Source organism: Saccoglossus kowalevskii, chromosome 12 (assembly GCF_978046115.1).
Source record: "Saccoglossus kowalevskii chromosome 12, keSacKowa6.1, whole genome shotgun sequence".
Classification (NCBI taxonomy): domain Eukaryota; kingdom Metazoa; phylum Hemichordata; class Enteropneusta; family Harrimaniidae; genus Saccoglossus; species Saccoglossus kowalevskii.
This window is the reverse complement of record NC_140652.1, coordinates 31244397-31265862: the sequence shown is the minus strand read 5'-3', so window position 1 is coordinate 31265862 and position 21466 is coordinate 31244397. Positions and strand designations below refer to the sequence as shown.

At 37.5% G+C, this 21466-nt stretch overlaps 3 protein-coding genes across 3 annotated transcripts in view; 2 read left to right on the top strand and 1 right to left on the bottom strand.

Moving 5' to 3' along the window:
• Positions 1–1645: 1645 nt before the first annotated feature.
• Positions 1646–2401, top strand: LOC102805100 (galactosylceramide sulfotransferase-like). The gene has a single exon (XM_006811940.1). The coding sequence runs from the start codon at positions 1646–1648 to the stop codon at positions 2399–2401; it is 756 nt and encodes a 251-aa protein (XP_006812003.1).
• A 1306-nt stretch (positions 2402–3707) lies between these two features.
• Positions 3708–7454, top strand: LOC100367452 (ankyrin repeat and SOCS box protein 18-like). The gene is made up of 2 exons (XM_006811941.3): positions 3708–3957; positions 5758–7454. The coding sequence occupies exon 2, from the start codon at positions 5776–5778 to the stop codon at positions 7105–7107; it is 1332 nt and encodes a 443-aa protein (XP_006812004.1). The 5' UTR covers positions 3708–3957; positions 5758–5775; the 3' UTR covers positions 7108–7454.
• Positions 7455–16527: 9073 nt separating this feature from the next.
• LOC144356296 (helicase senataxin-like) overlaps positions 16528–21466 on the bottom strand; it is a 62301-nt gene continuing 57362 nt past the window's right edge. Inside the window, exon 26 of the mRNA XM_085506032.1 lies at positions 16528–20220. Coding sequence (XP_085362158.1) covers positions 18844–20220 — 1377 coding nt within the window. The 3' untranslated portion in view covers positions 16528–18843. The remainder of the gene's footprint in view (positions 20221–21466) is intronic.

Here is a 21466-nt window from a genome sequence, read left to right as displayed (position 1 = left end):
CAATATCCAATATAGACTAGTGATATACTGGTGTACAATATCCAATATAGATTAGTGATATCCTGATGTACAATATCCAATATAGATTAGTGGTATACTGGTGTACAGTATCCAATATAGATTAGTGATATACTGGTGTACAATGTCCAATATAGATTAGTGATATACTGGTGTACAATATCCAATATAGATTAGTGATGTACTGGTGTACAATATCCAATATAGATTAGTGATGTACTGGTGTACAATGTCCAATATAGATTAGTGATATACTGGTGTACAATATCCAATATAGATTAGTGATATACTGGTGTACAATGTCCAATATAGATTAGTGATATACTGGTGTACAATATCCAATATAGATTAGTGATATACTGGTGTACAATGTCCAATATAGATTAGTGATATACTGGTGTACAATATCCAATATAGATTAGTGATATACTGGTGTACAATATCCAATATAGACTAGTTATATACTGGTGTGCAATATCCAATATAGATTAGTGACATACTGGTGTACAATATCCAATATAGATTAGTGATATACTGGTGTGCAATATCCAATATAGATTAGTGATATACTGGTGTACAATATCCAATATAGATTAGTGATATACTGGTGTACAATATCCAATATAGACTAGTGATATACTGGTGTACAATATCCAATATAGATTAGTGATATACTGGTGTACAATATCCAATATAGACTAGTGATATACTGGTGTACAATATCCAATATAGACTAGTGATATACTGGTGTACAATATCCAATATAGATTAGTGATATACTGGTGTACAATATCCAATATAGACTAGTGATATACTGGTGTACAATATCCAATATAGATTAGTGATATACTGGTGTACAATATCCAATATAGATTAGCGATATACTGGTGTACAATATCCAATATAGATTAGTGATATACTGGTGTACAATATCCAATATAGATTAGTGATATACTGGTGTACAATATCCAATATAGATTAGTGATATACTGGTGTACAATATCCAATATAGACTAGTGATATACTGGTGTACAATATCCAATATAGATTAGTGATATACTGGTGTACAATATCCAATATAGACTAGTGATATACTGGTGTACAATATCCAATATAGACTAGTGATATACTGGTGTACAATATCCAATATAGATTAGCGATATACTGGTGTACAATATCCAATATAGATTAGTGATATACTGGTGTACAATATCCAATATAGATTAGCGATATACTGGTGTACAATATCCAATATAGACTAGCGATATACTGGTGTACAATATCCAATATAGATTAGTGATATACTGGTGTACAATATCCAATATAGATTAGTGATATACTGATGTACAATATCCAATATAGATTAGTGATGTACTGATGCACAATATCCAATATAGATTAGTGATGTACTGTTGTGCTATCTTTTTTATATCTATACAATTTTGACTTATTGATTTTATTGTCCCAAACCTCGTCTAGTCTATCTGTAACGTTACTGTACATTGTGTAATCTATCTTGCCATAGTCCCTCTGTCTCTCTATAACTATGATAAAGGGACTGTGATCTTGTCTACAAGTCTATTGACGCCGAGAGTTATATTGTTCTATTGCAGCCATTGGTCAATTAATGTCACGTGATGCAGTTTATATTACCATATTGCGTAATCCCGGCATACAGTTCGAATCCCTATTTTCATATTATGCTGCTGGTAGACATCTAGGAATCACATCTAGAGATCCACTGAAAGATTTCATATCATCACCAGAATACTATTACGATGCAAATGTGGTATTGTTTCCACTAAAAAATCCATTTCTATTTGATATGGGATTCGGTGCTGACAGCTGGGAGTATGACGAGAATATCAGTGAAGCAATCAAGCTGATTGAAGACACCTATTCTTTGGTTATGATATGCGAGTATTTTGATGAGTCACTCATTTTACTTGGTCGACTGTTATGCTGGGATTTGGATGATATAGTTTATTTTGCGCTGAATCAACGGATGCAATCTTCACAAGCTTCTGGTATTACACAATCTATCCATGATTGGAACAGAGGGGACTATTTACTCTATCAACACTTCAATAAAACTTTTTGGAACAAAGTAGAACAGTTTGGTAAAAACAAAATGGCCGCCGAGGTTGACATTTTACGAACACGAATCCGTGATTATTGGAGTTTATGTATCATGGAGGTGACAGTTAATGGTGAAGGGGTATGGGCAGAGAATGGGGTCCGAATTAAAACATACAAACTAAAGGAGTCAGCAAAGCATAATTCACAATGTCAAAGAATGGTGATGCCGGAAGTGACGTACACTAAATTACTACAAGAAGCGCAGTATGCAAAAATATATAATATGAAAAACAGTGTATTGTAGCTTGCACATTGAAAGGATTATTTGTATACATATTTTTATATTACATGTAACAGTGACTTAAATATAATCGCAAAACGTTGCATCACACCAAATGTATCAACTAGGAATGAAACTGATTGTAAAAACTACATTGGTGTTCGGAAAAAAGTTGCCTATTTATGCGGCCTAATAGTATCCATTTTATTTGTTACATAAACGTTTCCAGATGACTGACTTTTAACGATGGTCAACGAATTTTTCGTAATTAGTTTGGACACTCAAGCTGTTCGTCTATTATATGTAAATGTATTGCGCTCGTTGAGCAGCATGGGTAAAACGTGTTAAACTTTAAACCAGACATTTTCTAAAAGTTACTAAGCATTCTACTATAACTACTTATACATCATCTGAAAGCTTAGATATAAGTGAATACAATAGTTCATATGCAGTACGAATGTTTATTTAAAGCGGGGGGGGGGCGTCGCCTGCGCACGCGCGGGAATTGAGTCCCACGCGACGATAACACCACATGCTAAAAACGCAAAGGCTCACGTGTAGACGCTTGTTTGTCAACAATGACACGCTATGGCCATCTGACGCATGCGCAGGTGATGACTTCCCCGCTTCAAGGGTTTACCCGACAGTCAGCATCGCTATTCTGTTTTTATTTATCATTCCGACAATTCACATTCAAATCACAGGACGTTGGTAACGTTGTATGGCAGAGAATTACGTTTCTTATTTTATCGATACATTTATATTTTGCACTAAATGTACATTTCTGCATACTAGAAATAATATAAATTTACAAATAAAGGATGCCATGAACATTTCATTACTCCTATCGAGTGGCAATCTTCGCAGATGGGTTTCTAATGACAAAGGAAAATATAATCGGTTAGGTTTATTCTCGATTCCATTTCACCGTGAAACTAAAAAGAGCAAACTTTTCCATCCAATTTGCTCTGAAAGAACATCCACCAAGATTTACCATTATTTTATAATAAAAAACAACTTTCTTTTATGTTCGTTATATAACAATTGGTGAAATGAGTTAAACATTTATCTGTGATTCAGACATTCTCTAAAAGTTATTAAACATGCTACTATAACTTATATATCATATGGAAGCTTAGATATAGAAGAATACAGTAGTCCAATGTTTGTCAAGTGTGTTTTCACTGTTACAATCTTAAATTAAGTTAAAACCACCTCCCCAAGTACACACACATTAGGACTCAAATCGCGCCGCCTGTGATGACACTTTAAAAACGAAGTAAAATATAGCATTTTATGTTGAGGGCGCCATTGACGACCGGCTTGAACAAACATGGACCATACAGTGCCTCGTTTGTTCTAAACATTGATTCGTCATTTTAGCAAAACATTTTGACAAAACAAACATTAATTCTGTTGTGAAGACCATAATAATGCTAAATGGTTTTTATCACAATATAAATTACCCAAGAAGGTCGGCATTCTTGTGACTCGAAAGCGAGGCAAGATATTTCCTGCCCCATATCATATCACGATGACGATGTATGGATAGTACAAGTAGTTGCGTTTGAAACGTCAAGGTAAATATTTTCTTACAGTGATCAGTATTTGATTGATTCGTGTCGTAGAGGTCAATATATTTAGTTAACACAGTCTTAACATTGAAGTATTATCACGCACACTCGCAGTGCAATCACAGTGCGTCGGTTAATTGGCCTTCCCTTATTGAGCAATTTGGCCTCACTGGCGATTCGAAATCACTTTCACAACTGTAATAGTCCAAACTCAGGAGCGAGGGTTTGCATAATTACCTTTGGTGATAGAGCTTTCATTATTCAGGGAAATTAATTTGGGGTGTTTATCAATTTAATACAACCTTTGGGATGATGGTGGTGGTGGTGGTGGTGGGGGGTGTCCAAAATCTTCTCATTTCATCAAAATATCTTGCAAATTGTACAAATTTTTGTCTTGATTGTTAGTTGTTAATGTTTTTTTTACCAATTCTTCATTACTATAGGCCATAGTATAGTATAATATGAGGTTATTACGAGAATACCTCAAAGGATGAACGAAGACAGTACAGCGGAAGTATCGACTGACGTGCAGCGGAGGTCAATACAAAGGTGTACTGTCTGAGTGCATACTTTTAGGTATCCTCAAGGATACACCATGGGAATGATAAAATCAAAAATTCAAAAAAGTTTAGAACAGAATTAGCGAACTTCTTTGTGAGGAGTCCAGTCAAACCCTGGTGGCAGCCATGTTTGTAATTTGCATTTTCTAATATGGTAGGATGAAAATACCCTGTAAAATACCGCAACATTACGACACGCTGTAACTTATGGCATTACGGTGACAGATGTATAATAATATGATAGTATATTTTATTTAGTTTCCAAAATTTCTGTTCAAGACAACATACATGTATGTTGTGTTTTGTTTACATTTTTGTCAAAGCGAGAAGAAATGTGACTTACTGATCAGCACTACACTGATGTCACAATGTTGCTGTTGTGTACTGGAGGGAGTATGGTTGTATACCAAGTGGACTGTGATTGTGTACTGCATTCTACCAATTCTTTGCAGCCTCAATATTAATTGGTCACCAATAGAGGGCGTGCACTCAGTTAATAATTAATTTGGTATCTCTATTGGCTAGAATATGACATGGAAAGTTATTGCACCAAAAATAGACCTAATTTTACAACTATGCCATTTTGTATCTAAACACATTCTTATATAAAACTCCTTCATTCTTCCACATATTACCTAGAAATCTTGTGTAATACATATGCAACTCTAATTTAACCAATATATCTCTCAAAGAAAAAAAAGTATACCTCATCACTTTCTCTGATTCATATTCCCATGCTGCTCCTCTGTTCCAAAAACTAAAAAAATACTAGACATTTTTTCACTTTTTCAAATTACAAATCTGTTCATTTGTCTTTGATCTTAATATTAACTATTTCATACATAATTTAAATAAATATTTAGATCCATAGTCCCATAATTATCACGTTTAGCCTGTAGCTTGAATTATTACACTCCAAAACTGAATTGTACACTCAACCATAACACAGTGAAACAAAACATAGGAACTTATTGCCTGGTGCATTTAAAACCCTCACTAACAGACATATTCAAAACAAATTGAAAGCACTTTCTCATCAATATTTGATTTGTAATATTTTTTTCTTTATTTGAAGATTTGAGAGGGGACTACTGTAGTTTTATTGAATTATATCTGAATCCCCACCAAAGAATTAATGTATTATTAGTATTCAATGATACTCGGCTTTTATCATTTGTATTTATATATTTAATGTGGTTCTTTTTTTGGTGAAATAAAATTCATTCATTCTAACTATTTGTTTCAGAATACTGTTGCCATAGAGATGGATTCAGAAGTATGCAACTCTGACAGTTTTTTCCAATATTTCAAACAAGTTCATCAGATTTGGAAATCACTGCCTTCTGATGTAAAGCAGAGTACACAAAGGCTTTATTATCAGATTATCCAAGCTGACAGATCAGAACTTCTTAATCAGGTGCTTCTAGCTGGATTCTCGCCTAATGTTGATTTCACTGTGGATGACTTCTCAAGAAATTACATTGATTCTACGAACATGGCTCTCCATAATATCACCACATTATCAGCTCTCCAAGTCAGTGCGGAAAATGCCAGCTACGACTGTATGAAAATCTTACTTGAGAACGGTGCTGAAGCCAATCAGTCTGATAATACCTGTCTTTTGTATTATGTTTATAAAAATGCTGACCTGCCTGCACTGAAGTTACTTCTGCAACACGGTGCCAACCCTGATGAAAGAACAACAACAGGGATGCCTCTTCTTTGTCTTTGTGCTCTTACTGGCGATAGTGAATTTGTGAAGCTGCTTGTCAGCCATGGGGCTTCGGTTCATAATGCAGATATCGCAACACTTGCAACCCCTCTTCACTATGCAGTTTCTAACAGCTTTGGTAACCATTTTGATTGCGTCCAAACTTTGTTGGAAAACCATGCAAATACGAATGCACGTAATCGTAGAAATGAAACACCAGCTTTTCTTGCAGCTGGTCAAGGTAACGTAAGAGCTTTAGAGCTTCTTCAACGTCATGGAGGTTACATCAATATATTCAACTCTACAAACAGTACAGCATTGCATATGGCGTTTGCATCTGGAAAAACATCATGTGTGGAATTATTAATTAATCTCATTCCAGATCTTAACGTTATTGATCTACATGGTTACACAGTGCTTGATTTAGCACTGCGATTTCAGGATACTTTTCATAAACTTGATAACAATTTTGATCAAGTACGAGTTGACCCGGCAAAATATGTAAGGAAACTCATTAATCATGGAGCTTGTTTTAGTAAATTCTCACAAGAAGATTTTGCTTTGCTCATTGACAGGTCACCACAAAGGATCAAGTTGATTGGTTTGGTAGTCAATGCGTACTCTAACTGTAATTATATCTCCTATATCTCCAATACTACGAATAATCACCATGGAGATGATGGTGATGAGACAGATGAATTGTATTTTGAATTCTACAAATCATTTTTTCAAGCAGCTAACAAGCCACGGTCGCTGCAACATCTATGCCGATATAAATTAAGATGTTACAACGGGAAATTATTTTGTCATGTCGTGGAGAGTCTGGAAATACCACAGAATATTAAAAAATACTTGTTGTTGGATGATCCATGTGATCTTATGTAGAATGGGTGTTTCAGTAGTAGGGGACAGGGCGGTCATATAGGTGAGATGGAACGGAATTGGATTGAATTGGTCAGAGACTGCCCCACTACATTGAGTTGGATTATGTACTGTGATGTAATGGCTGCTCGACAACCATCTTTAATCAAATTATTATAACTTTTATGACAAATACTTGATATAAATGAAAATGATACAGAGGTGTATAATGTATGTACTATAAAGCATGTCTATGATACCACATTTTCAAAAAACAAGTTGGCTGTCAGTCGGCCATTTTTGATCTGATTATGAAATAAACTAATATAGACAACTGAAGAATGAATTCAAGCCCTATTACACCAACAAAATATCTGCAGCTGTCAACTATGTCAATTGATGAAAACCCAACTATTGCAGTTGTTTTCCAGTGTCTTTGTTAAACTAGTGTTTGAAAGTGTTGGATAACAAATATAAAATAACATCTTTGTACAAAATGCTTGAATGAATGATCATTTTAATGTTATGCGTTTGCAAATGAAAGACTGCTGTATCAGCAATGTGAATTATTGTATTCTGAACTGTTCTTACAGCATTGACATATATCTGTAAGTTCTGGCTGGCTGTGTCTAATCTGTGCAATTATCTGTCTGGTTCTTGTTTGTATGCATTTAAAGCTATCCAGATTTGAAAATAAAAGGATAAAATTTCGTTGTGTTATTATCACAATAAGATAACAATTTCAAACAACATTTTCACTCTTGAAAAATATAGAGGATGTACCAAAACTGAAGAGGTCTGGTTGATAATAGTTTAGATCGATCTACACAAGACATAATGCCATTTCAAATTTCAACAAGCAGCCTCTTGGCTGTGATAGCTCTGCAATGCACATTTCAATTAAAGAACTGGAGATATCATTGGAAAATATCGAGTCGAAATATCACTTTTTACCAAAAATGACAAAAATATTCATCAAAATTAGAGAATTGAAGATATCATCACGATATGAATATATCTGAGAGAGGTCTACCTGTTGTACCTATATGAATAATATAAAATCAATCAAGAAGTCAAAAATATCACTTTTTACCAAAAATATTCATCAAAATTAAATTAAAGAATTAAAAATATCACAAAATAAACAAATCTAGGAGAGGTCTGCCCAAGGTACATATACAGTATCAAAGCAATGAGAATTGTAGTTTTCAAGAAGAAGACGATGAAAAAATAAAAACTACAGTACAGAGACCCCCACTCATATAATATAATAACAACCTTTATTGATATTGTATCCCTTCTGGGATCTAGATTAGAATACAATAAGGATATAAGGAACAATAAAATACATAAGTAATAATAATAATAAAAAAGAAATAAATAGTAATACTGTGAAAATATTATTATATAAATATTTTTATGGTGTTATTTTGAGGCAGCTGGTAAATTGCTTTTCATGAAATTCTCTCTTTTATTGAAACAGTCGCTGATAAACTTGGCAATTGCTTGGACGGTTTCAGAATTTTTGTTATTGAGAAGTGCTTTCAGATTACCGGATAAGTTTACGTTTTCAAACAAAGCATCTCTTTCAAATTTGTACTGGTTACAATTGAAGAGGAAGTGTTCTTCATCTTCAATTTCATTGGAGTCACAGACAGGGCATGTTCTATTTAAGACATCTATGTTGTGATATCGCCCAACTTCAATCTGAAGTATGTGGGCACTTATCCTCAGTTTAGTCATAGATGATCTGTGGATGGGGTTTTTAATAATTTCAAGGTATTTTTCAAGTGCAAAATCAGTTTTCAGCTGTCTGTAGGTACGAAGTTTATTTTTGTGATTAGTGCCTTTATTGTCATTATGCATTGTTTCTGTGCAGTGTTTCTCAAACATATTTTTTAGTTTTTTTGTAGCTAATGGGATAATACTGGTTTTTTCGCAAACATCACTAATTTCTAAAAGGTTCAGTAATTTTTTTATGCCTGTGGTCCAATTACTGACGTTTTCTTTGTCCAAATTGGTGCCAAGTTTGTAGGCCTCAGAGATCAGAGTGGTTTCATCCATATGTTTTATTTTCAGCCAGTAGTTAATCATACGTTTGATGCTTGAGATGATAAGTGGATATCTTCCCAGTTCAAGTAAACATGCCAAGTTTGTGGCTTTACAGTTTACTTGTAGTAGGTACTTGCACATTTTGTGATGTAATTTTTCCATAGGCAAGGATTGTTTAAACAAGTCTGTTGAGTGCATATTAATAATATCGCTTGCTCAGATTTCGCTACAGTAGAGTAAAATTGGTTTAACCATAGCATCAAACAATTTCAGATGTGTTTTGATTGGAATATTTGGGTCTGCATAGAGTAATTGTTTTAGTTTAAAAAGTGCCTTCATTGCTCTGTGACTAAGGTCTTCTTGAGCTCTGTTCAGTTTACCAGTAGCATTGATTTTAACACCAAGGTAGGAGTATGATGAGACGTTTTCCAATTTTTGGCTATTGATTTGAAATCTGAACTTACTTAATATTTTACCTTGCTTGTTGAAAATGATAATCTTTGATTTTGACACATTGATATCTAGTTTCCATTGTTTGCAGTATGTTTCCACTGTGCGTATTGCATTTTGCAGACCATTTTTAGATTGTGATAGGAGGAGGAGGTCATCCGCATACATCAAACATGACAAATGATTGTTTACAAGTAAAGGGGGTTCATTATTGGATGATTCTATCTGGCATTTGATATCATTAATGAAAAGATTGAAAAGGAGTGGGCTTAAACCATCTCCCTGTCTGATACCCCTTTGAACTGGAAAGCTAGCAGTCAAACCACCTTTTAGTTTAACACAGCCAGTGGCATTCTGATAAATAGATTTAATTATGTTGTGAAATTTTCCTGAGATTTTGTTTTTGTGAAGTTTATATTGTATATTGTAAGACAAACATTTCACCCGGGTCTACAAGTACAGACACCCCCCCATGTATTGTAAGACAAACATTTCACTAGGGTCAACAAGTACAGAGACCCCCCCCCCCCCATATATTGTAAGACAAACATTTCACTGGGGTCAACAAGTACAAAGACACCCCCGTGTATTGTAAGACAAGCATTTCACCAGGGTCAACAAGTACAGAGACACCCCCGTGTATTGTAAGACAAACATTTCACTAGGGTCAACAAGTACAGAGACACCCCCCTCCATGTATTGTCAGAGAAATATTTCACCTGGGTCAACAAGTACAAAGACACCCCCGTGTATTGTAAGACAAACATTTCACTAGGGTCAACAAGTACAGAGACCCCCCCATATATTGTAAGACAAACATTTCACCAGGGTCAACAAGTATAGACACCCCCGTGTATTGTAAGACAAGCATTTCACCAGGGTCAACAAGTACAGAGACACCCCCCTCCATGTATTTTCAGAGAAATATTTCACCTGGGTCAACAAGTACAGAGACCCCCCCATATATTGTAAGACAAACATTTCACTGGGGTCAACAAGTACAAAGACACCCCCGTGTATTGTAAGACAAACATTTCACCAGGGTCAACAAGTACAGAGACACCCCCCTCCATGTATTGTCAGAGATATTTCACCTGGATCAACAAGTACAGAGACACCCCCCATGTATTGTAAAACAAACATTTCACTAGGGTCAACAAGTACAGAGACCCCCCCATATATTGTAAGACAAACATTTCACTGGGGTCAACAAGTACAAAGACACCCCCGTGTATTGTAAGACAAACATTTCACTAGGGTCAACAAGTACAGAGACCCCCCCATATATTGTAAGACAAACATTTCACTAGGGTCAACAAGTACAGAGACCCCCCATATATTGTAAGACAAGCATTTCACCAGGGTCAACAAGTACAGAGACACCCCCCATATATTGTAAGACACACATTTCACTGGGGTCAACAAGTACAAAGACACCCCCGTGTATTGTAAGACAAGCATTTCACCAGGGTCAACAAGTACAGAGACACCCCCCTCCATGTATTGTCAGAGAAATATTTCACCTGGGTCAACAAGTACAGAGACACCCCCCATGTATTGTAAGACAAACATTTCACCAGGGTCAACAAGTACAGAGACCCCCCCCCATATATTGTAAGACAAACATTTCACTGGGGTCAACAAGTACAAAAACACCCCCGTGTATTGTAAGACAAGCATTTCACCAGGGTCAACAAGTACAGAGACCCCCCCCCCCATATATTGTAAGACAAACATTTCACTGGAGTCAACAAGTACAAAGACACCCCCGTGTATTGTAAGACAAGCATTTCACCAGGGTCAACAAGTACAGAGACACCCCCGTGTATTGTAAGACAAACATTTCACCAGGGTCAACAAGTACAGAGACCCCCCCATATATTGTAAGACAAACATTTCACCAGGGTCAACAAGTATAGACACCCCCGTGTATTGTAAGACAAGCATTTCACCAGGGTCAACAAGTACAGAGACACCCCCCTCCATGTATTTTCAGAGAAATATTTCACCTGGGTCAACAAGTACAGAGACCCCCCCATATATATTGTAAGACAAACATTTCACTGGGGTCAACAAGTACAAAGACACCCCCGTGTATTGTAAGACAAACATTTCACCAGGGTCAACAAGTACAGAGACACCCCCCTCCATGTATTGTCAGAGAAATATTTCACCTGGATCAACAAGTACAGAGACACCCCCCATGTATTGTAAGACAAACATTTCACTAGGGTCAACAAGTACAGAGACCCCCCCATATATTGTAAGACAAACATTTCACTGGGGTCAACAAGTACAGAGACACCCCCTCCATGTATTGCAAGACAAACATTTCACTAGGGTCAACAAGTACAGAGACCCCCCCATATATTGTAAGACAAACATTTCACTGGGGTCAACAAGTACAAAGACACCCCCGTGTATTGTAAGACAAACATTTCACCAGGGTTAAGTACAGAGCCCCCCATATATTGTAAGACAAACATTTCACCAGGGTAAACAAGTACAGAGACACCCCCCATGTATTGTAAGACAAATATTTCACCAGGGTCAACAAGTAGAGACACCCCCATGTATTGTAAGACAAGCATTTCACCAGGGTCAACAAGTACAGAGACCCCCCCCCCATATATTCTAAGACAAATATTTTACTAGGGTCAACAAGTAAAGAGACACCCCCATGTATTGTAAGACAAACATTTCACCAGGGTTAAGTACAGAGCCCCCCCCATGTATTGTAAGACAAGCATTTCACCAGGGCCAACAAGTACAGAGACCCCCCCCATATATTGTACGACAAACATTTCACTGGGGTCAACAAGTACAAAGACACCCCCGTGTATTGTAAGACAAACATTTCACCAGGGTTAAGTACAGAGACCCCCCCATATATTGTAAGACAAATATTTCACCAGGGTCAACAAGTAGAGAGCCCCCCCATGTATTGTAAGACAAGCATTTCACCAGCGTTAAGTACAGAGCCCCCCCCATGTATTGTAAGACAAGCATTTCACCAGGGCCAACAAGTACAGAGACCCCCCCATATATTGTACGACAAACATTTCACTGGGGTCAACAAGTACAAAGACACCCCCGTGTATTGTAAGACAAACATTTCACTAGGGTCAACAAGTACAGAGACCTCCCCCCATATATTGTAAGACAAACATTTCACTAGGGTCAACAAGTACAGAGACCCCCCCATATATTGTAAGACAAGCATTTCACCAGGGTCAACAAGTACAGAGACACCCCCCATATATTGTAAGACAAACATTTCACTGGGGTCAACAAGTACAAAGACACCCCCGTGTATTGTAAGACAAGCATTTCACCAGGGTCAACAAGTACAGAGACACCCCCCTCCATGTATTGTCAGAGAAATATTTCACCTGGGTCAACAAGTACAGAGACACCCCCCATGTATTGTAAGACAAACATTTCACCAGGGTCAACAAGTACAGAGACCCCCCCATATATTGTAAGACAAACATTTCACTGGGGTCAACAAGTACAAAGACACCCCCGTGTATTGTAAGACAAACATTTCACTAGGGTCAACAAGTACAGAGACCCCCCCATATATTGTAAGACAAATATTTCACCTGGGTCAACAAGTACAAAGACACCCCCGTGTATTGTAAGACAAACATTTCACCAGGGTCAACAAGTACAGAGACACCCCCTCCATGTATTGCAAGACAAACATTTCACTAGGGTCAACAAGTACAGAGACCCCCCCATATATTGTAAGACAAACATTTCACTGGGGTCAACAAGTACAAAGACACCCCCGTGTATTGTAAGACAAACATTTCACCAGGGTTAAGTACAGAGCCCCCCATATATTGTAAGACAAACATTTCACCAGGGTAAACAAGTACAGAGACACCCCCCATGTATTGTAAGACAAATATTTCACCAGGGTCAACAAGTAGAGACACCCCCATGTATTGTAAGACAAGCATTTCACCAGGGTCAACAAGTACAGAGACCCCCCCCCCATATATTCTAAGACAAATATTTTACTAGGGTCAACAAGTAAAGAGACACCCCCATGTATTGTAAGACAAACATTTCACTGGGGTCAACAAGTACAAAGACACCCCCGTGTATTGTAAGACAAACATTTCACCAGGGTTAAGTACAGAGCCCCCCATATATTGTAAGACAAACATTTCACCAGGGTAAACAAGTACAGAGACACCCCCCATGTATTGTAAGACAAATATTTCACCAGGGTCAACAAGTAGAGACACCCCCATGTATTGTAAGACAAGCATTTCACCAGGGTCAACAAGTACAGAGACCCCCCCCATATATTCTAAGACAAATATTTTACTAGGGTCAACAAGTAAAGAGACACCCCCATGTATTGTAAGACAAACATTTCACCAGGGTCAACAAGTACAGAGACCCCCCCATATATTGTAAGACAAATATTTCACCAGGGTCAACAAGTACAGAGACCCCCCCATATATTGTAAGACAAACATTTCACCAGGGTAAACAAGTACAGAGACACCCCCCATGTATTGTAAGACAAATATTTCACCAGGGTCAACAAGTAGAGACACCCCCATGTATTGTAAGACAAGCATTTCACCAGGGTCAACAAGTACAGAGACCCCCCCCCATATATTCTAAGACAAATATTTTACTAGGGTCAACAAGTAAAGAGACACCCCCATGTATTGTAAGACAAACATTTCACCAGGGTCAACAAGTACAGAGACCCCCCCATATATTGTAAGACAAACATTTCACCAGGGTCAACAAGTACAGAGACCCCCCCATATATTGTAAGACAAACATTTCACCAGGGTAAACAAGTACAGAGACACCCCCCATGTATTGTAAGACAAATATTTCACCAGGGTCAACAAGTAGAGACACCCCCATGTATTGTAAGACAAGCATTTCACCAGGGTCAACAAGTACAGAGACCCCCCCCCATATATTCTAAGACAAATATTTTACTAGGGTCAACAAGTAAAGAGACACCCCCATGTATTGTAAGACAAACATTTCACCAGGGTCAACAAGTAGAGACACCCCCCATGTATTGTAAGACAAGCATTTCACCAGGGTCAACAAGTACAGAGACCCCCCCCCATATATTCTAAGACAAATATTTTACTAGGGTCAACAAGTAAAGAGACACCCCCATGTATTGTAAGACAAGCATTTCACCAGGGTCAACAAGTACAGAGACCCCCCCCCCATATATTCTAAGACAAATATTTTACTAGGGTCAACAAGTAAAGAGACACCCCCATGTATTGTAAGACAAACATTTCACCAGGGTCAACAAGTACAGAGACCCCCCCATATATTGTAAGACAAACATTTCACCAGGGTCAACAAGTACAGAGACCCCCCCATATATTGTAAGACAAACATTTCACCAGGGTAAACAAGTACAGAGACACCCCCCATGTATTGTAAGACAAATATTTCACCAGGGTCAACAAGTAGAGACACCCCCATGTATTGTAAGACAAACATTTCACCAGGGTCAACAAGTAGAGACACCCCCCATGTATTGTAAGACAAGCATTTCACCAGGGTCAACAAGTACAGAGACCCCCCCCCATATATTCTAAGACAAATATTTTACTAGGGTCAACAAGTAAAGAGACACCCCCATGTATTGTAAGACAAGCATTTCACCAGGGTCAACAAGTAGAGACACCCCCCGTGTATTGTAAGACAAGCATTTCACCAGGGTCAACAAGTAGAGACACCCCCATATATTGTAAGACAAATATTTCACCAGGGTAAACAAGTACAGAGACACCCCCCATGTATTGTAAGACAAATATTTCACCAGGGTCAACAAGTAGAGACACCCCCCATGTATTGTAAGACAAGCATTTCACCAGGGTCAACAAGTAGAGACACCCCCATATATTGTAAGACAAATATTTCACCAGGGTAAACAAGTACAGAGACACCCCCCATGTATTGTAAGACAAATATTTCACCAGGGTCAACAAGTAGAGACACCCTCCATGTATTGTAAGACAAGCATTTCACCAGGGTCAACAAGTAGAGACACCCCCATATATTGTAAGACAAATATTTCACCAGGGTAAACAAGTACAGAGACACCCCCCATGTATTGTAAGACAAATATTTCACCAGGGTCAACAAGTAGAGACACCCCCCATGTATTGTAAGACAAGCATTTCACCAGGGTCAACAAGTAGAGACACCCCCATATATTGTAAGACAAATATTTCACCAGGGTAAACAAGTACAGAGACACCCCCCATGTATTGTAAGACAAATATTTCACCAGGGTCAACAAGTAGAGACACCCCCCATGTATTGTAAGACAAGCATTTCACCAGGGTCAACAAGTAGAGACACCCCCATATATTGTAAGACAAATATTTCACCAGGGTAAACAAGTACAGAGACACCCCCCATGTATTGTAAGACAAATATTTCACCAGGGTCAACAAGTAGAGACACCCCCCATGTATTGTAAGACAAACATTTCACCAGGGTCAACAAGTAGAGACACCCCCCATGTATTGTAAGACAAATATTTCACCAGGGTCAACAAGTAGAGACACCCTCCATGTATTGTAAGACAAGCATTTCACCAGGGTAAACAAGTACAGAGACACCCCCATATATTGTAAGACAAACATTTCACCAGGGTCAACAAGTAGAGACACCCCCCATGTATTGTAAGACAAATATTTCACCAGGGTCAACAAGTAGAGACACCCTCCATGTATTGTAAGACAAGCATTTCACCAGGGTAAACAAGTACAGAGACACCCCCATATATTGTAAAACAAACATTTCACTAGGGTCAACAAGTATAGACACCCCCGTGTATTGTAAGGTGAAAATCAGTTCAGACATGTACAAGTAATGATGTTAGCTTGACAGACACACTAATGAACAAAAGCTAAAATACAGATATAAACATCCATGAATATATTTTATTCACTAATGTATTGCTATACTGTAAATGCAATGAAAATAAATACTCAGTAGCACACTATAGCACCTTCACATTCACCATTATAAAGTGAACAAAAAAAATAAATCATTTATTAATGCTGATATTACATCTAATATGAATTGTTCAGTTACTGAGCAATGGTTGTTGCAGTGGGTTCGATATGGATCCCATATTCCATATTTGTTTACATCAAATTTGAATGTTTGCTACACAACAACAACCACCTTAGTAAACTTGATTCTTGCAGAGTTGTATTTGGCACAATAACTATTGCTTCATATATGCACATATTTTTGTCATTATTTTTGTAAATAAATGTGTAAAAAATATCAATATAAATAAAAAATACACATTTCATATTTGCACATTTTTCCCCATTATGCCCTTAAGTTGATGGTCCTTCAATGACACGTTTCTATGGCGATGAATGTGTCATAGACCATACACAGAAGCATTTTGCACATTAAGTTTTAAACTAAATTCAGCAAAATTTCCACAAACATAATTGTAAGTAGGTAATTCATTTGTTTGGTTGTGATCTTAACCAATAATTGGTCAGCAGATAAAAGCTTTTGGACCGTGACCATGTGTCCTGAGTTCCAGTGAAGGTATTAACTGACTATACTTTTATAATAAATTACATGACATGGTAATTTTAACAATTCTTAAAAAAAGATCAACTTATAATTTGTTGTTTTGTTGTCAAAATAATGTTCAGCAATCATCAGCAGTACTGCTTATGAAGCCATTCACTACATACGCATACTATTAATAATGTTTACTAAAGAAAATGTACATTAATTTGTAATCCACTGTGTCAACCCAGGACACCATAGTGTCAGTATAATGACACATGCCTACTGTGCCATCCCTGGATGCCATAGTGTCAGTATGACACATGTCTACTGTGCCATCTCTGGATGCTGTAGTGTCAGTATAATGACACATGCCTAATGTGCCATCCCTGGATGCCATAGTGTCAGTATAATGACACATGCCTACTGTGCCATCCCTGGATTATTCACTATGCCAACCATGGATGCCATAGTACCAGTATAATGACACATGCCTACTGTGCCATCTCTAGATGCCATAGTGCCAGTATAATGACACATGCCTACTGTGCCATCCCTGGATGCCATAGTGTCTGTATAATGACACATGCCTACTGTGCCATCCCTGGATGCCATAGTGTCAGTATAATGACACATGCCTATGTGCCATCCCTGGATATCATAGTGTCAGTATAATGACACATGCCTACTGTGCCATCCCTGGATGCCATAGTGTCAGTATAATGACACATGCCTACTGTGCCATCCCTGGATTATTCACTATGCCAACCATGGATGCCATAGTGTCAGTATGATACATGTCTACTGTGCTATCTCTGGATATCATAGTGTCAGTATAATGACACATGCCTAGTGTGCCATCCCTGGATGCCATAGTGTCAGTATGACACATGTCTACTGTGCCATCTCTGGATGCCGTAGTGTCAGTATAATGACACATGCCTACTGTGCCATCCCTGGATGCCATAGTGTCAGTATGACACATGCCTACTGTGCCATCCCTGGATTATTCACTATGCCAACCATGGATGCCATAGTGCCAGTATAATGACATATGCCTACTGTGCCATCCCTGGATGCCATAGTGTCAGTATAATGACACATGCCTAGTGTGCCATCCCTGGATGCCATAGTGTCAGTATGACACATGTCTACTGTGCCATCTCTGGATGCCGTAGTGTCAGTATAATGACACATGCCTACTGTGCCATCCCTGGATACCATAGTGTCAGTATAATGACACATGCCTACTGTGCCATCCCTGGATTATTCACTATGCCAACCATGGATGCCATAGTGCCAGTATAATGACACATGTCTACTGTGCCATCCCTGGATGCCATAGTGTCAGTATAATGACACATGCCTACTGTGCCATCCCTGGATGCCATAGTGTCAGTATAATGACACATGCCTACCATGCCATCCCTGGATTATTCACTATGCCAACCATGGATGCCATAGTGTCAATATAATGACACATGCCTACTGTGCCATCCCTGGATTATTCACTATGCCAACCATGGATGCCATAGTGTCAGTGAGTATAGTGTAGATAAATCATTACTGACTGATGTTGAAACAATAACACATACAGTAACTTCTTTGTTACTGACATGCATTTACCGATAAATATCAATTCACCCTTAGCCCTTACATTAACTGATATGTACAGTGTTCCAGACATATTGAATAATTTTAATGAGTGCCTTGCTGAAAAGCTGGTAACTTGTCTCTTGGCAAACTGGTACATTGATAAATTAGAGTTTTTTGTTTACTTTCTTCAGAATTGTCTTTAACATCAACACTGAATGAAACACGCTTTTGACTTTTGTAGCGAACTCTATTTGCTGGCCTTAGAATAGAATGTTGTATGTTTGTTGTTTCTTGCCTCTCAAGACAGTTCTCAAACTGTGTGACATTGGTTGTGACATTGACTCCTGAGAACAAATCTTCACCTTCAGTCAAATGTTCACCATTCTGCTTACCGACCCTCATAACTTTTGCATCTTTCTTAAAGCTGGTATCTTTGTTGTTTCCAGGACGACGATGATGATGATGATGAACTGTGCTTTTATGCTTTTGCTTTGAATCTATTTTGCTTCTGTCTGCAGAGAGGGAGTCAACAGCTTGGCGTTTAAATTCATGCGAATGAATGTGTCTTCTAGAATTTTTGTCATCAGGAGAACGACTTCTTTTCTTTGGATTCTTATCAGAGTGGTTAGCCTTGAAACCTCTATCCCCAGATAAGCAGTGTCTTGAGTCCTCTCTACTCCGACTTGTAGATTTAATTGGATATTCCTTCTGATGCGACATTGTGGAATGTTTATAACTTTTAGCATTTTCAGAGAGTTTCTCTTTCTGATGTGAATGCTTGGTAGTATCATGATCTGTTGAAACTGAACCTCGCCTTTGATGCTTTAACCTTTGATTGAATATATTCTGATCACCATGTGATTTCACAGTGCGATTATTTGGCATGGCAACGCCATCATCAGATCTTATAGACACTTCATCTTTAGAATTCTGCTTTTTAGAGGAACCCTCCATTCCTGAGTTTGTATTTCTTCCAGCAGTTGACGATTTACGTCCCTTTGTCACATCTTTTGCAGTTGCCAGTAACATTGTCTTTGATGTGCTGGAGTATTTCTTCTTAAGCTTATCAACAACATTAGCTAGATTCTTCTCAGTAACAGCAGGGGATTTATTCCCTTGATAATTAGACTGCTCGGATGCTACTCTCATGTTACAAACATCTCTACATTCATGATTTGATCTGCTGTCACTTTTATGACTAAAACTCTTATTCCTCACTTCTGAACTGCTTTTCACAATATTGTGATGGAAAGAGTTTCCAGAAGTGGCATTAGATCTATCCACTGATGAAGAACGTTTCCTCATTACATGGTTGTGGTGAGAACAGTCATCACTAATGGCTGCAGATGCAGTCACTGCTGGCAACCATGATTCCAGTCTACATCGCTTAGCTATCTCATAATAGTTCGGTCCAAGAGCTTTTATGATGGCCCCACGCTTATAAGCATCGTTGATGAGAGATAGCCAGCCAGAACAGGTCTGAAAAATTAACCAATATAAAGAATTCATTGTGAATGATTGTGAATTAAAATCAAAAATCACTATGGTATCTCAGCAACGTGCACTAAATGGTGATTGAAATCATAGTAATGTGCAGTCTAAGAACTTGATTAACAAGTCACTGTTTTGCATTTCAGAACACAATTAGAAAACAGAATCATGTCAAGAAAATTTCATTGAAGTAAACAAAACTGGCACGCATATTAAATTATGTTTTGCCATTGTATCAAATTTAAACAAAATCACTGTATGAGAAGTGAATGAGAATGGTTGACAAATTAAATAAAATGAATGTACAAAACAAAATTGGTCAGAGAAATTGATAAAATACTTAAGGTAGAGATGCAGGTTCGTGGGCACTTGGGAGTGAACTTTTTTTTTTTTTGCTTTTTGCTTTTTACTGTTAAAATTTTGTAGAATTGTGAATAGTAGAACATACTCAAAAAACGATTTTAAAATATAGATAACAGGTGCAAACATTCTCTCTTTTGAATGCTTAGCAAGATTTAGCAAGGCTGTACATAAATAATAAAAAAGAAACATGGTGAAAAAAAGAAATGACGGGATTTCCATATTATGCACTATATTTAACTTTTAACAAAACGATAATACATTTAAATTTGGAACTGTTACAGTCATTTTAATTATGAGCATTAGCAAACTTCTTACTGAGTGAATTGTTATGCAAATTAGCAATTATCTCGGCTTCTTTTTAGTGCACATCCCAGAACTTTAAAAAAAAATAGCTCCTGGACACTTTGACCTTTTGTTTTGAAATTTTCACAAATGATTGACAATGTGTTTATCTTCAAAACGCCGTCGGGGCATTGTTTTTGGTTGAACAGTGTTACAACAATCGTACAGACAACTAGCCTGGGTGTTAATTTATGCATAAACTTGAAGTAGTGAAATTTGAGCTGCTGCCCTGCAAAATTGACAACTGGTAGACAGTTTTCAAGACGGCACTTTCTTCATAGTAAACAGATGTACCCATACACCAATTTTGACAGGAAACAGAAGCATGGTTTAGAAGCTAATTTTGTTTAAATCACTTTTGACCAAAAAAGCACATTTTTGTGCATATTTCAAACTACAGTGTCCACGAAAAAAAAATACTAACAAAATTTTAAAATTCATACAATAAGCTTTCCGAAAATATATAGTTTTGTGGACAAGGGAGGTCATCTTGGTTTCCTAATTAACTAATTAAAATACCTGTCAGGTA

Excerpts from the sequence above, each read along its gene's own strand:
- LOC102805100 (XM_006811940.1), top strand. The coding sequence starts at position 1,646 with ATGTCACGTGATGCAGTTTATATTACCATATTGCGTAATCCCGGCATA.
- LOC100367452 (XM_006811941.3), top strand. The coding sequence starts at position 5,776 with ATGGATTCAGAAGTATGCAACTCTGACAGTTTTTTCCAATATTTCAAA.